General features: G+C 36.1%; 1 protein-coding gene across 1 annotated transcript in view; it reads left to right on the forward strand.

Annotated features, from left to right (window-relative positions):
• LOC106785438 (zinc finger protein GLI3) overlaps positions 1-16,305 on the forward strand; it is an 81,282-nt gene that overhangs the window by 62,064 nt on the left and 2,913 nt on the right. Inside the window, exons 2-12 of the mRNA XM_014745916.1 lie at positions 5,183-5,286; positions 5,335-5,499; positions 6,276-6,365; positions 10,847-11,043; positions 12,779-13,054; positions 13,939-14,190; positions 14,279-14,443; positions 14,591-14,755; positions 14,849-15,271; positions 15,423-15,959; positions 16,039-16,296. Of these exons, the coding sequence (XP_014601402.1) occupies positions 5,183-5,286; positions 5,335-5,499; positions 6,276-6,365; positions 10,847-11,043; positions 12,779-13,054; positions 13,939-14,190; positions 14,279-14,443; positions 14,591-14,755; positions 14,849-15,271; positions 15,423-15,959; positions 16,039-16,296 (2,632 nt within the window). The remainder of the gene's footprint in view (positions 1-5,182; positions 5,287-5,334; positions 5,500-6,275; positions 6,366-10,846; positions 11,044-12,778; positions 13,055-13,938; positions 14,191-14,278; positions 14,444-14,590; positions 14,756-14,848; positions 15,272-15,422; positions 15,960-16,038; positions 16,297-16,305) is intronic.

Raw genomic sequence — 16,305 nt, forward strand, 5'->3', positions numbered from 1 at the left:
TTTGATGGATAATCGGGTCCTTTTTTCTTGTTTCTTTTTTTTTCTCTCTCTCTCTTTTTTCAGGAAGGTTCGATCGTGTTACTTCTTTTTTCCAAATCGGAATTAGTTCGAAAATTAATAAATAAATAGAAAATGAAAATTGTAAATTAGAAAAAAGGTTGTTCGGTGTCAGTCGGGGTAATTGAAAGTACGATGGTAGGTAGTACGAAATGATCGAGTTCTCGTATCCTTAACGAATACCCTTCTCTTCTCTCCTCTTTATCCTGATTTTATCCTTGGAGGACGAACGAGCGAGCGAGCGAGCGAGCGAGCAAGCGAACAGTTTAAATGAATTAGACGCACGTACGCGTGCGAGGTGGTGCGAAGCTTTCAAATAGCCTATAAATAACGCCGCGAGCTAGCATATAGCGCCGTTAAGCTTGATTTTCAACGAAGCCAAGCCTTCGATAGATCCGCAACGACGGCTCGCATATCGATCGGCCGAAGCGACCGATCACGCGTGTAAATATCTTGATTAACGAGCCTCTCGATTACCATCGAGAAATCTTGGTGCCGAGCACCGAGCATCGAGCAACGGCGCCTCGCAAAATATCGCGCTTATGGTTGTCACTCCAAGCAAATCTGTTAAACTATCTCAAATCTATTTCATATTACCTTTAGTATTCAACTACATACGTGTATTACATCTTCCAAGATTTATCCAACAACCAACCAACCCTTTCCATTACTTTCCAAATAAACAATTTCATATTTTTCACCTAAGATTTAGTTGTCAACATTTTATCAGACAATCCTTTCTTTCATACTTTCCAAGAAAAGCAAGTCCAAATTTGTTTTGTTCTTTAACGACTTTTCGCAATAGAGTCTGCTCTTAACGCTTATGGTTCCATCAACGTTTTCTGGAATTCGGCACAAAGTACCCGTGGCAAAGTGCCAAGGTTGCGATTGTAAATCACGCGGTATTCGTTCTCGATGATTCGATGAGTTAACCGAAATCGCATTATAACGCTTGCACTTAGATCGCTAAGATTTGATATACGTTTCGTTATCTTATTTAAAATTTCATTTCGTATTGCGAAATTGTTCGAAGCTTTTTTACTTAGATATTTTTCTTATCGTTTGAAAAAAATACAAAATTATTATAAATAATTATTATATCGTCAGCATAAATGAAAAAGGAATGAAAAATTTGTTCTCACGACTGGCAATAATTCTTGTTTCTTTCTTTTTTTTCTGTGTTTCTTATTTTTTGATCACACTTTCCTCGCTTGTCTTCTTATTTCGTCGCTTCTTGCGAAACAAGCGCGTGCCGTTCAGCATCCCAGCACATCTACCATATGGTTGCTTTACTCTCTCAAGAAGCGAGTCTTGTGTGACTTGCATTCAGCAAGGCGCTGCAATAAATATCATAACTCGAGACCCCATGGAAGTGTTAGGTTCCAGACGACATTCTGTCCCTCCCCTGATGACGTTTTTACGTTTTACTTACGATCTCCCGAAGGCCACGTATTACTTGGAACCGCCATTTTAAATATGTTTTATTCCACGAATTTTCCTTTCGTAGAAATGAACGGATAGATTGATATATATTTTGACAGTTTATCTTCCGATAACAATCTTACGAAGAACTCCAACCAACCTACCAATATATAAGTCTTTTAGCTATTCTAACTTCCTTGTTCGTTGTTTTTTGGTCCTGACACGTGACTACATTTCCACGTCATCTTCTTTATCTGTATCTGCACGTGGCTCAACAAGGAAACCTCCTCAACAGATGTTTTGCTTAACTTGCCTCATTAACACGAGTCACGTTAATGAGCTTGCGAACCTCGTCATTTTTCTCTTCTGCCTTTCAAAAGTCATGATTCTTATTCTCCCCCTTTTTTTCCCCTTTGATATTAGTTAGTAAAAAGAAAAAGAAAAAAACCCCAAAACAAAAAAAAAAAAGAAAGAAGCTCGAGGGGAAAAAGAAAATCATCGTTTTTTTATGGAATACATCGATCAAAATATCCTATAAGAATAATTTTCATTTCCGGTATTTTAATATTCAAGAAAGCACGTCTACGGGGATTTTCATGAGACTTTTTTAACTGGCGGTCGGTTCGATCAAAAGAGTCTTACTTAAAATCTGTTTAAAGAAAGGCATTACGAAAGTACCGCTTCGAAGGCTGCAGGAATGTCAAAAAGGTTCCATGGCAGACGGACTGTGTAGGTAAAGATAGATGCGTCGGTTTCCGGCGTGTCGAGTTAACGACTCGAGTTTTATCTCTTGCTCCTGCTGCCGTTGGCTCCCTTCTCTTTTTTCACGTTTTACTCTTTTATCCTTTTTATTCTTTATCCCCACCCCCCTTTATCTTTATATTCCTTACCGTCAAAGCTGGTAATCCGCCATTGCTAGTAATTCCTAAGCATTGCCAACAATGCAGGCAAAGTGCCTTTCGACAAAGTCGAAACTTACTATTAAGGTTAATATAATAAAGATTTTTTTTTTTTTTTTTCTTATCCAAAATTTTTTAATATTATTACTAAGTTTGATTCTTAGGGATGTTATTTTTTGGACAGGTTTAGATTAGATGAACAATATATTTATCCGTTGAACGTTTCGTCTCTATTTGAGACTTCCTCAGCAACTAAAATTTTTTATTATGATATATTATTGCTTATACAAATACAAAAACTTACAATTAATAGCGTTATTTTACCTTGATAGTTATGTTCATAAGTCAGTATAACATCATTTTTATTACCTTCAGTTCAATTTAATATATTTCAATTGGTAACAATAATTTATACCTATATATTTGCATTTCGATATCACAATTATTACGTAAAAAAAAAAAAAAATAAAATAAAATAAAATAATATAAAATAAGAGTAATAATATAAAATCGTTACGAATTCAAACGACCATTCGAATGAACACTCTGTTTGTTACTCGTACGATATTATAACGATGAAACATGTATGAAACAAAAATAAAGAGCAAAGTATCTTAGATTAAATTCATCTCCGATCGTAAATGAATTAAGAACGATAGAAAGAGAGGAAGGAAAATTTCTTCTCTTCTTTGGCTAGAAGGAACACGTTCATGAGATAGTGAAAGCGTAAACTTACTCGAAAGCGAGAGGTTGTTCTGTTAAGCCTATTTGCTCGGTGTGTACAGGCGGCTCGTGTCTCTCTACGTAACAAATTAAGCTTCGCGAAGGTACATACGACGTGGTATCGTTTATCTCGATGGTATTACTCGTGTTTTCTCTTTCTCTCTCACTCTCTTTCCTTTTTTACCCTATCTCCTGCTCCCCGCCACTCTTCTTAGGGGAGTTAAGAACGATCGACTTAAAGAATTTCTTACGATCCTCGCATCGACGCGATCTCACTTTCCTGATCCTGTTTGCTGGCCGCAGAAAAGATGCAAAGCCGTTAAACATCGAAGCGTGAACATAAAGCAGGTAACAAGAGGTTGCCAGTGTGAGACAGGTGGGACTTCTCTCTTTGCGAGAGCAAAGTCAAACGGCTTAACCGACCGGTTGACTTTGCTCGGCAAACTAGCGGAAGCAAGAGAGGCTAATATTTAAACACAGTCGCGAGTTTCTTTTTTCTTTTTCTTTTTTGCAGAAGATAACTTTCGACAAGTGTCAATATTTTATTTCATTGGCGTGAAACGCATCGAAATTAGATTAATTGTATTTGAGGAAACGTTGGTTCTAACCATATTTAATATTTACCGTCCGTTTGTTTTTTTTCTTTTTTTTTTTTTTTGTGAAAGTTTAATTACCATATCGATCTCAATCTTATTTTTCAGGAAACTGATGAATGTTGTTGGATTGCATTTAAAATAATTTTTTTCATTGATTTTTATGATATGAAAGTAGTATTAAATGAAGTGCGATTAAAAGTATGTGAATAATTGTAACAATGTGTTGCATAAAAGTGATGAAAGTAAAAAATTGACATAATCTCTCAATACGGAATTACTTTATTTCATTTCACCTATCACGGTAGTCGTTCAATAGGATAACGATTTTTTTTTTTAGATACTCTTTACAAACAAGCTAATATATATCTACGTAAAAATATACGGAGAAGTATGAAAGAACGAAAGAAAGATAGCAAGAAAGAAAGCAAGAAATAAAGAAAGAAAGAAAGTCTTTGAGTACACAAGACCCGGACCATTTCCTTGTGCTCAATGCGTGACGAAACGTTGTCACTCGTAACATACGTTTCTACTTAATCTTCTGAATCAGAATACTTCGTGAGAGAGATAATTTAGTCTAATCATATACGACAAGATACCTTGTACTGTCGGGAATTGTTTACTTTACTTCTTATAATTAATGGATAAAATTTTGCCGAGGAAAATGATTAAGAACCAATTAATTACAAGTCTAGTAGTTGCGCGTACAAAGAGTATTATAGTATTACCTAAATAATGAATAAAATTATAAATGTTATAAAAGATTGATTCAAATATTTAAACAACTCGCATACAGTGACTCACGAAAGTATTGAACACTTACCATGAAATGTTTTATTAATTATTATAAGTATATTATACAACACTTACCAACATATTATTAACATTGAATAAGGGGAAGGGGGAGGTACGACTCTTTAGATTATATAAATAAAGTTTCGAGCAAATCGAAATATATATACAATAGTTATGATTTATTTCAAAATACTCGAAGTATGGGGTTCCATATCATCGAGTATTACATAAAAGTTAGTAAAGAGTATGCACGATCGTTTACAAGATGTTATTCGTGCCAAAGGTGATCCCCTACTAAATATTAAAGACTTCAAAGTTTTCTGTTCAAATATTTCTGTAGCTTCAACAATCTTTACGTTTGTAAGAAATAAATCATAACTATTGTATATATATTTCGATTTGCTTGAAACTTTACCTATATAATTTAGAGAGTTATACTTCCATCTAATGTTAATAAGCGTCGTATAATATAATTATTATAATTAATAAAATATTTCATAGAGTAAGAGAGTGTTCAAATACTTTCGTAAGTCACGATAATATATTCCCAATGTTATTTCCATAAAAAGAAATCTAATAATTAAACCGAAATAAAGATGTTAAATGAATGCACGTTTAAAAGAACAATTATAATATTAAATTTATTGGAAAGAATGTAAAAAAAATGATCGATGTTAAATGTTGAATTTGCAGATTGTCCGGTAGCACAATAGCGATCAGCAGCAGCGGTAACGGAGGTAGTGGAAACGGGAGTAGTGGTGGTGGAGGAGGAGGAGGCGCTGGGGGAGGAGGTGGTGGTGGTGGAGGAGAAGGTGGGGGTACGAGCGGTGGCGGAAACGTTGGAGGGGGCGGGACCGCCGGAAACGGGATTTCCAGCGGGGATTTCCTCCGAAGGAGTCACCCCCTCTCGGAGCATACGAGCCTGCATCCCCCCTTCCGGATCAACTACATGGACCACCTTTATCATCAGCTTCAGGCCTCCACGCACAGTCCAAGCGCCTCGTTACACGGTAATTATCTTACTCTTGTACTTGTCTTCGGATAATTAGAACGGCCTACGGCCTCGGGGAATACGCACTTTCCTTTATTGTCCCTTGTCTCGGACGATTACTATTAAAGATGTTTAAAAGCTCTTCTCTCTGTTATTTACAATCCAAATACGACACTTAACAAATATTTTTATTCCTATTTATTTTTTCTTTCTTTCTCTCTCTCTCTCTCTCTCTCTCTCTGTCTCTTTGTCTCTTTTATAAAGATTTAAAATCGTAAGTGACATTTCAAATGATTGTTAATTAATTACGGAGAAGTGATTTTAATCAATTCTTTGATGACGACTGAGATGAGCTCAATATTTCCACGAAATTATTACTTGAGTCAATCTCGATCGAGTTCTGTTCAATATCTCGAAACAATATCTCGAGTACTTGGGGAACTTGACGATCGTAGACTTTGAAATCTCCTTGGGTATACGCCTCTAGTTGAATTCTATCAAAAGGGCCCGCATTTCCGGCGGAAAATATATTCAATAGTTCATACAAAGCGCTCTTGTTAAGGCTACTTCTTCTTCTTCTTCTTCATCATCATCATCATTCTCTCTTTTTCCCTTGATACGGATCCATCTACCGATGCTTCAAGATCTACTTCCCTTTTGTAAACAATGATGATACACGATATTGTTTGTTCATAGTTCGAGCAAAAAAAAGTTCATCATGGTTTTTTTTTTTTTAAATGTTAATCATATCATTTGCTTTTATATTAAAACATGCTCTATCATTTTATTTCGTAGGACTGGGTGGTTTGGGGCCAGAGTATATACTCCATGCAACAGGACCATCTAGTACATTAGCATCGTCAGAGTTTCCTTTTTCGATCGACGGTAAGTATTTATTTATAATTTATTTATTTATTTATCTAATAAAAATATATAATAAAATAGATATATAAACCCAATAATACAGAAATTTTACAATAGAGGTCAGATAAAAAAGAAGCAAAAAAGTAACATAAAGATAGTCACAGAAAATGTAGATAATATTTGACAGAAGATAAAAACCGATGAAACAAATCTATATACCGATGAAAATAATTTACATAGATTGAGATATTCTATTAATACAGGTAAAGTAATCATAAGAGGTATGTGATGAGCTTTTATATGTAACAGATCATGATTCCTAAGATTTTTAGATGGAACATTGAGAGAGACAATTGATAAAACCTCTAAAAATTTAGCAAACAAACAGTGTGTCAATTATCATCCTCCTCTTACTCAACATAGACATATTCATATAACTGAGAATATCATCATAGTCGTGACAAATGAAAGACATAGGTTGATTACTATGTAAATTATGTATCTTATTCGGATTAAATATAAAAGTAGAAAAAAAGATACATTTAAAAAAATATGCAAATTTAATACAAATGATGAACTTTATAAGAATGTATATTACATAATAAAAAGAGATATAAAATGCGTAAGAGCTTCTGGAATAAATTATTCGCGTTAAAAGACTTTTTTATAACAGGCGATTTTGTACACCGTAAAAAGATCAGGTTGGTTAGAAAATCAAGAGCCCGTTCGTTCGACCGTTCGTTCGACCGTTCGTTCGACCGTTCGTTCGACCGTTCGTTCGACCATTTCTACGAATAGCCATGGAATTCGAGCTCGAAGTTAACCTTGCGTTGATCTATCCAATAGCGATGAAAAAATTCGATAAGGATAAGCGTACGCGATATTCGACACCGATATCTCGTTTCCCTCTTCACTCGGGGATAGAAAAAGGATAAAGGAGGGAGGGGTGTGAGAGAAAAAGACTGGACTAGGATGATCGTACTCTTGGGCTTCCTTCCAAGCGGCGATATCTTATCTCATTTTTTTCTAATCGATTTAAAAAATGATCCAGAGAACGTACAGAGTAAATTCACGATCGATTAAGCAATTAACACATTACAAGTCTTTTCGAAAACTTTCTCTCTCGCTAACTTTAGACTTTGGATATATGTAATTCCGAACTATCTTGGAACGATCTTTACCTTTCCTTTCTTTTCAAAAGAAACATACCTCGGAGATCAGTAAAGATAGAAGAGAGAAAAAAAGAGAGAGAGAGAGAGAGAGAGAGAGAGAGATACCAAAGAGGATAACGAAAGTGGAATGTCTTCAAATTCTTCGAGTTTCGTCACGTTGTCGATCGCTACCAGGTTGGACACTTGCCAGTCGAGTCAAGCCGAAGCATGCTGTTTTGCGTGCGGAGGAATTATGTGTGCCAGCTAGCCGTAGGTGTAGTAGCGCTTAACAGCAGGTAGGAGATCGACCGGTTAGGAGGCCGAGAGGCTAAAAGACGACTGAAAGGGTAAACGGGGCCTCGTTAACCGCTACCTCTGCATAATTGAATCGACTCGGAGCGACATGACCTCATTAACACCTTAGCGCCTACCCTACAGGTTGTCTCACAATACTTCTTCTACTCGATATATATATATATTAGCTATGTTACATTTATCGATGCACACCTATATATATATATATATATGTTTATTTTGCGCGTTGACCGGTCGAATGCATTTCTTTGATTCATTATAGAACTCAATTATCGTTCGCATTGATCAAACGAATAAACGAAAGTGATACAACAGATCAAGTAATTCATTTTAATTAAGGAATTCGATTGATTCGAGAAAATATTTTGTTCTGTTTGGGAAGTAAACGTATTCAGATTGTTTTTAATTGATGTTTTGTTGTATTATGAGTTGAATTTGAAGAGACCTGTAGGCGCCGTAGCATGCATCGCGTAGCAGAGTAGGATCGGGTGAACCGCGTCGATCGGAGTGGCCGATTGCACCAATTTACATGTCTCAATCCCATGTTCCCTTCGCGAGAAAGAGAAAAGAGCGGCGACTTACCGAGCCGTGTAGGCCTCATGGGATATCCTTGCATATCCTGGTCGAGAGGCACGATCTCGATGCGAGAAAGACAGAGAGAAGGATAGAAAGAAAGAGAGATAGAAAATAGCAGGAGGTAAGCGAAGGTTCGTTCGCATATTCATTAATCTCCGTTGGGATTTATCCAACGACAAAGGATCCAACGAAAAAGGGTCTTACTCTGAGAATTGATAAGATAAGGGATCCTAGTTTAACCGAAAAAACAAACTTTGATAATTCGATTGATATTACTTTGGATCAACGACGAATAATCGTTTTTTCCAAATTTATTTACAGTGAAATCTCGTCAAACACAAGCTCCCTTAATTCGTAAACAACCAGAGGGATTTCCACCTCTGTCATTATCTTCACAATTTTTATAATATTTCACACACACACATTGGTTTATATTCTCTATTATAAAGAATTATAGAAAACCCATTTTTAAACAGAATATATTCGCATTTGTTAATGTTTTTAATTTAGACGAATGGAATATCTGTTAAATTTATTCGATGCACGTTAAAATTTGAATAAAAATAAGAATAAGAGAATATTAATACGAATACGAGTACTCGAGATTTCGAGAGCTACATTTATATACACTGTTAAATCGATAAACAAATTTCTTCAAAAGTATACGTTACGATTCATTAACACGTTTTTTTGTATATTGTCGCTCGATTAGTACAGTTGCGCTCAGTCATGCTTAATTATATACAATACATATTTATGTCTGAACAAGCTAATATTTACTCATATTTCAACAATATCTCAGAATTATGGGAGAAGAATTGACAAGAATCATGATCATTGGTCAGGTCTACTGCATCACGTGACAGTAGAAGGTGATGGTAGTTGTGATGGTGGTGGTAACGGGAAATGCTGAGACTAAAGGATTAATGAGAAGATCGGTTTGCGAAAAACAAGGCTTACACTTAACAAGGTTTCACTATACCTATACTTCTTTAACACTTTCCTCGTTGTATCAATTCAATATCGTATTCCAAAATTATTATTACCAACAAATTTATTGTACCAAGGTATACAATTTTTTCTATCGCGTTTACGCTTAAATAAAAAAAAAAATATATATATATATACATGATAGAAAAAGAAGAAGAAATAATGTTTGTTATGGTAAAAAGAATAAATGTTCTGTCGAACATCCGAGCAATATATTTGACAAGGTTGACTCCATAGGAAGCAGCTCGTTTCGTTAAATTAACGCTCACAACACGCTCGATCGAGATGAAAGAAGAAGAACAAGAAGGTGAAGAAGTAGAAGAAGAAACAAAGAGGGAAAAGAAAACAAAAAGAAAAGAGGGAAAAGGCGATGGCTTGCGAAAAGAGAGAGAGAAATGATTCTTTTGAAGCGGCAAATGGGAAAGAAGATACGACGGTTAAAGGGCCATTCGCCTTAACATGATGTTGAAGAGACAGAGAAACGTACCGCCGAATACGTTACCTTTCCGTCTTTTCCATTGGTTGGTACTCGCCGTAAATTGGATCACCGGTCGAATTAATAACCCACGAAAGGATAAAAGACCGTTCTGGCGCATGGTGGCTTGGTTTTGCGGAATGGGGGTACAGTGGAAGAAGAGTTGAGATAGAAGGACTAAGTAAAACAGAGAGAAAGAAAGAAAGAGAGAGAGAGAGAGAGAGAGAGAGAGAGAGAGAGAGAGAAAGAGAAATTGCACGAGAGAAGATGAGGGAGGCAAGAAAAGGAGCATAACTACCAAGCCACGAGTAACTCTATACCTGTTGTGCGTGAACGAGCGATCAACCAAGTGGAAAGCCAGGAGAAAGAAAGAAGAGGTTCCTTCTTCGTGATTCCGTTCTCTCTATATAGGGTTGCTCGTGGTCGAGAAGCAACAAGAGAAAGAGAGAGAGAGAGGGAGATAAAAGGAGTGGTTTTATCTTGCGGAATACGCTCGTAAGAGAGAGAGAGAGAGAGAGAGAGAGAGAGAGAGAGAGAGAGAAGGAAAGAAAGAGTAAAGTAGATGGAATCAAAAAGAAGAGGAGAAGGAGAGGGATGTATGGAAGTAAAACGTATAACCAACGATAGTGTACGTACAAGAAAGCCGCCACCGCGGTCTTAAGAAAGTGGTTTGTCGTTTGGGCTGCGGTCGAAAGCAAATCGCTGCTAAATCGTTCAACCCGCAAGATCAGCCCTCTTTTTCTTTACCTTTTACTCTTACCTTCCCGATTACGGAAAGATTTCAATATTGTATCACACTATATGCGAGTGTTTATTTACACAATTAATAAATTATTATTTTTGTATTAAAGAGACAACAAAAAATATAATTAATCTCGATATAAAAAAAAAGAAAATGATATATATTATGTAAAAATATTATTAATTTATTTTGATCCTGTTGTATGTTATACGATAAAATAGTGTATATTTATAATATTATTTTGTTGTTATAGTTTCAGCGTCATCGAGATTAGGAAGTCCAAGAGCATCGGCGATTAGAGCTAGCCGGAAACGAGCCCTAAGTAGTTCACCATACTCTGATCGCTTCGACATCGACAGCATGATTAGATTCAGTCCAAATAGTTTAGCATCCATCGTGAATGGTTCGAGAAGTAGTAGTGCAAGTGGCAGTTATGGTCACTTATCGGCTGGKAAGATATTACTCCTATGATTTTCTAGATTTTTCTTCTACCATCTTTCACGGATAACGTCAATTATCTCTTATAATAAAATAAGAAATGTAAAATGAAAATAAGATTAACATATAAAAAGACGTCGTCAAAGTATAGGCACACATACGAGGTAGATGATAAATCTTTAAAGACAAGTAGAAGAAATTTAGTTGAGAAATTAAAGCTTCCTTGTCATCGTAATCATCCAGGCTTTTAATGTTGAACGATATACATAGCCGTTGCATGATCGAGATGCAGTAGCAGTAAATTGAGGTTCTGGCGCGCATGAAGACATTATACAAGTGGATTACGACCGGTATATGTATAGTAGTAGGTAGTAGTACCTACCTATATACGGGCGAGAGTCAAGTGCTTACCCCAAATCGGGGCCCACCTTGCTCGCGAATTAAGGACCATCTGTAATTTGCGATTAAATGAAGTTATTAACGAATTAAAATTCAAGAAGCGTAGCACGTCGATCGTTCCCTCTTGCGTGGCACTTACGACCGACGGTAGGAACGTACACGTTTTAAATTTACCTTCGAAGCACGCTTGAGTTGTTGAACTTCTGAAAATAAAAAAGAAAAAAAAACAAAAGAATAATAAAAAAAAATACAAAAAAAGAATTTGACCAAAAAATTTGCACAATACATTGTAAATAAGATCTACGATATGTCTTTAATTTTTTATCATAATCCCATTTGTATTAACATCGTTTCAAAAGCATTCACGCGCTCGGAATGAAAATAATATCACGTTGGTCTACAAGTGGAAAGCACTAATGCATTTCTAATCCCCGTCACGTTTTATTTACAGACAAGATGAACATATTAATTGGCGAGGTTACCTACGGAATTAGCTAAGCATGCAACGACAATGTTATGCATTGCATTCAATACATAAAATGTCTAGATAATTAGACGATTTCTTTAAATAGATATTATTGCGATTAAAGTGGTATGTTTTCAAATAACGTTCCTATCGATATTATATCAAGATATTCCGTGTTTTTGTGTTAAATGTTAGAAGTATTCGATCATTTTCACACGATCATTATCGAAAGACTATTCATCGTCTATTCAAGTAAGACAGAAGTTACGAACAAAATCATTCTGTATCTGCACGCTTCGCGTGATCTTTAAACAACCTTACAAGAGACCGGAGACCGACAATTAAAATGCATGCTAAGCCTACGTGCCGGAAGTTAGCTTTGTCGTGATGTGATTGTCAAGAGAATGGACGTAGACCGATTTCGATGATTATCTTCCTCTATCGTCAATTTGTGCAAAGTACTATTTCTTATAGTAATGCTTATTTCAATCATTTTTATTACTTTTTTTATCATCCTTTATCTTTATTCTATTTATTAGAAATAATTTCCATATAATCAAATATATTATAACAAAAACCGTGATATTCTATTGAATCTAAAAAAAGTGGTAAAAAGACGAAATTAAAAAAAGAATTAACATTATGCCGCCTGCAATCCGATTATCGATTGTTAATGACACCGAGGTGGATGTCGTTATTCAAAACTGATCGAACAAATTTCGGTTACACGTACCGGCGGAAGTCATAGTGTTAATATAATAATTAAATATATATATTTATATAAAAAAGATTTTATAGTGACAATTTATTTCGTTAGAATAATTGATTAATATGTTGCCTATAAAGAATATTTGAATGAATTCCGTTGGGTGTATTGTTATAGCGATGAGCCCAGCGTTAGGTATGCACCCTGGCATGGCGCCTCATTTGCAGCAGCTTCAGGCACACCTTTTGAGAAGCGCCGCCGCGGCGGCTCTTTTGCCTCACACGCATCCTTTGCAACCGCCTGCACCACCGCCATTGCCTCCACACCCTCATTCTCACCCTCATGCGCACGGTCTTTCGTCTCACTCCCAACTTTATTCTTGTGTACCACCTCATTCTACGGCATCGACGACGACCCTTGCTCCTCATGGAGGATTACCACCAAAGAGTGAGGTACTTATACAAATTTATAAACAATATAATATACTAACATTTGTACAATTATTTTAAATACAAATTTAATAATACAAGTTTAAAATTTTCAAATTTAAATACAAAATTTAAATATACACATTTGGAGAGTGTAGTCTCAGGATTTAACACGTGTTCAGAAGGAGGGGTCCACCCATCATTCGCGTGAATGGATCCATAGGAGGGGGTTCATTGTTAATTGGTAAAATTAGGATTATTACAAACACATAATTCCACTAAATTTCAGTGTTTTTAGAATATAGAACGTATAAAAATAAGTTTTATGTATTTATATAACACGTAGGTATGTTTAAATATTATGCGCGTATATTGCAATCTCTCGTTACATTTCAAACAAAGAAAAGTGAATCAGTATAGTCTCCGCAATATGTCGGATCTTTTTCTATACAATTTTTTGGCTTTTTTTTGTCTTATCTAAGTTTAGTGAAATGTTTTCGTAATATATTTTACATAATCGTCATACGATTCTGGTTTTCTCTGGCATTTTTTTGCATTTTATGGCGCGGTTTTCTCAGTAGACAAATATCATAAAGACACGCTTATCTGTACAAATATATTTGTTCTTAATAATAATTCAATATATGTTATACATAATAACAAATTCCTGTTTTTCCGCCACGATCAAGTCATGTAAAATCAGCGCGGAATTCATCATACGCGTTCAAATAAATTAGATCTTTGTTCATTCTACTAATATACGTTTAATCGTATTTAATAATTTGGCTAGAATGATTCTTGATAATAATCGTAATACTGTAATTATACATCTATTGACAAATGACTTAAATTTCTAGATTTTGTTATCACTCAAAATAAATTACAATCAATATTCTTATTTTGTGTAGAATGCAGAATCCTGTAGAAAAGCTTCGGAAACAACTTCGAGATCGATCACCGCGGAGGCAGACACATCATCGAGAAGAACGTCTACCAAGGTAAAAAGAGAGCCAGCAACTACAACCACCAATACAACGACCACTGCTCCCCCGACCCATCCTCAAGGACTTAGTCCTAGCGAGGATCTTCGAGATGAGCCTGGTGACTTCATTGAAACGAATTGTCATTGGAGGGACTGCGGCCTTGAATTTCCAACTCAGGTTATAAATGCATTCCCTTGTCTTTTAACTATCACGATATGAAGAATTGTTTTCATTGATTAAGTGATTTTTTTCTTACACTCAACAGGATGATCTTGTGAAGCATATAAACAATGATCATATACATGCTAATAAAAAGAGCTTTGTTTGTGGTTGGGAGGAATGTTCGAGAGAGGAAAAACCATTTAAGGCACAATACATGTTAGTAGTACATATGAGAAGGCACACAGGTGAAAAACCTCACAAATGTACGGTACGTAGATAATAATATATTATGATCGTTCATTTATATGTTAAGAGAACAACATTTTAAGAGGACAACATATTTTGTTGATATAAATATAATAAAATTGATTGGAAATGGATCGTTTTTCTTAATTGGATAAATTTATTTTTACAGTTCGAAGGTTGTTTCAAGGCATACTCGAGACTGGAGAATTTAAAAACTCATTTGAGATCTCATACAGGTGAAAAGCCATACACCTGCGAATATCCAGGTTGTAGCAAAGCTTTTAGCAATGCTAGCGACCGAGCGAAACATCAAAACAGGACGCACTCGAACGAGGTAAATTAGCTTTTACTAAGAAATTATTTTCTTTTTAAAGTTTGCATTTTTGTGTGCTGATCCTTGTGATAATAAATATTTTTTTTTGTGTAGAAACCGTACGTTTGTAAAGCACCCGGCTGCACAAAAAGGTACACGGACCCTTCGTCCTTGAGGAAACACGTAAAGACAGTCCACGGAGCGGAATTTTATGCCAATAAAAAGCATAAAGGTGGTGGCGGAGATGGTGGTGGAAGCGACGAAGCAGGTGCAGGAGGACATAGTCCTAGTAGAAGTGAAGATTTGCATCCCAAGACACCGAGTTTATCGAGTCCTAGCGTCAAATCTGAGAGTGAGGCCAATAGTCCACCTGGAATGATGCAACAACAAGGAAGTCCTCTTATTGGAGGTTGTAACGATGAAGTGACTGGTGTAGGTACTCTTACTAACGACGGAGCCAATCTTTCGGAAGAACCATGGACCGAAGAACCTGACGATTTAGACATTGCCGATCTTCCAATTGCTCTTCGTGCTATGGTAAACGAGATCTTCAATCAGAACAACACCTAATTTTTCTTTTTTATATTATCCGATTACAAGCAATAAAGATGTACACTATTAAACGACTTTCATTTCTTGAATCTATCATTTGAATCGTCAAATCTTGAGATAGTATTATTATTCGCAGGTTGGTGGAATAGAATCTCATCAGCAGCAACAGGTAGCGACAGCTAATTCGAGGAATCGAATGAAGGGAAGATTGAATGCCAAGGGTTTACCAACGCTTCCGGTTAGCGTGTCCGGAATGAGAGGCGTTCGTGGCATTGGGGCCCAGAGTAATATCGGAGACTTGAACAGGAGGATCACAGATTTAAAAATGGAAGGTGGTGTTCCAGCTCGTCAAACGAGCTTATCGGATTTACAACTTAGATTGCAACCTTTGAGCGAACCTCGGAGAGACAGCAACAGTACTGTTAGTACGTATTATGGCAGTATGAGATCAACCGATTTTGGTAGTAGAAGAAGTAGCCAGGCTAGTGGTATTAGTGCTGTAAGAACTGGACCTACTGGACCAGGGAGTTTTTACGATCCTATTAGTCCTGGTACTTCTAGAAGAAGTAGTCAAATGAGCACAACGTCTGGTAGAATTAATCCTCCGAGTCATATACAAGGACAGTATTCTACCAGTAATCTGGTTCTACAAACAAGAAACATGTCATTGCAGGTATTATTTGAATCAATATCAATTATTCCTGTTTTGAGAAAAAAATGTTATATATATGAAACGAATGTTATTAATATAGGGTATCCAAAGTAAACCAAACGATTGGAACAATCCTAGCGAACATTGTACTCAACCTTCCGGTGATCGACGAATGTCTGAACCTGCAAGAGGACATCAGGTACATAGAACGTCTCCACCTATGCCTCCGAGACCAAGATCAGCACAATTACCAGAACTTCATCCAAATCAAGAAGTTATTTTGGATGAAGTTGGGGAAGGTGAAATGGTGGAAAATAAACTCGTCATTCCAGACGAAATGATGCAATATCTGAATCAAGTAAGTTAA

This window comes from Polistes canadensis, unplaced genomic scaffold (assembly GCF_001313835.1).
Source record: "Polistes canadensis isolate GaletaPanama2010 unplaced genomic scaffold, ASM131383v1 scaffold_50, whole genome shotgun sequence".
Classification (NCBI taxonomy): Eukaryota; Metazoa; Arthropoda; class Insecta; order Hymenoptera; family Vespidae; genus Polistes; species Polistes canadensis.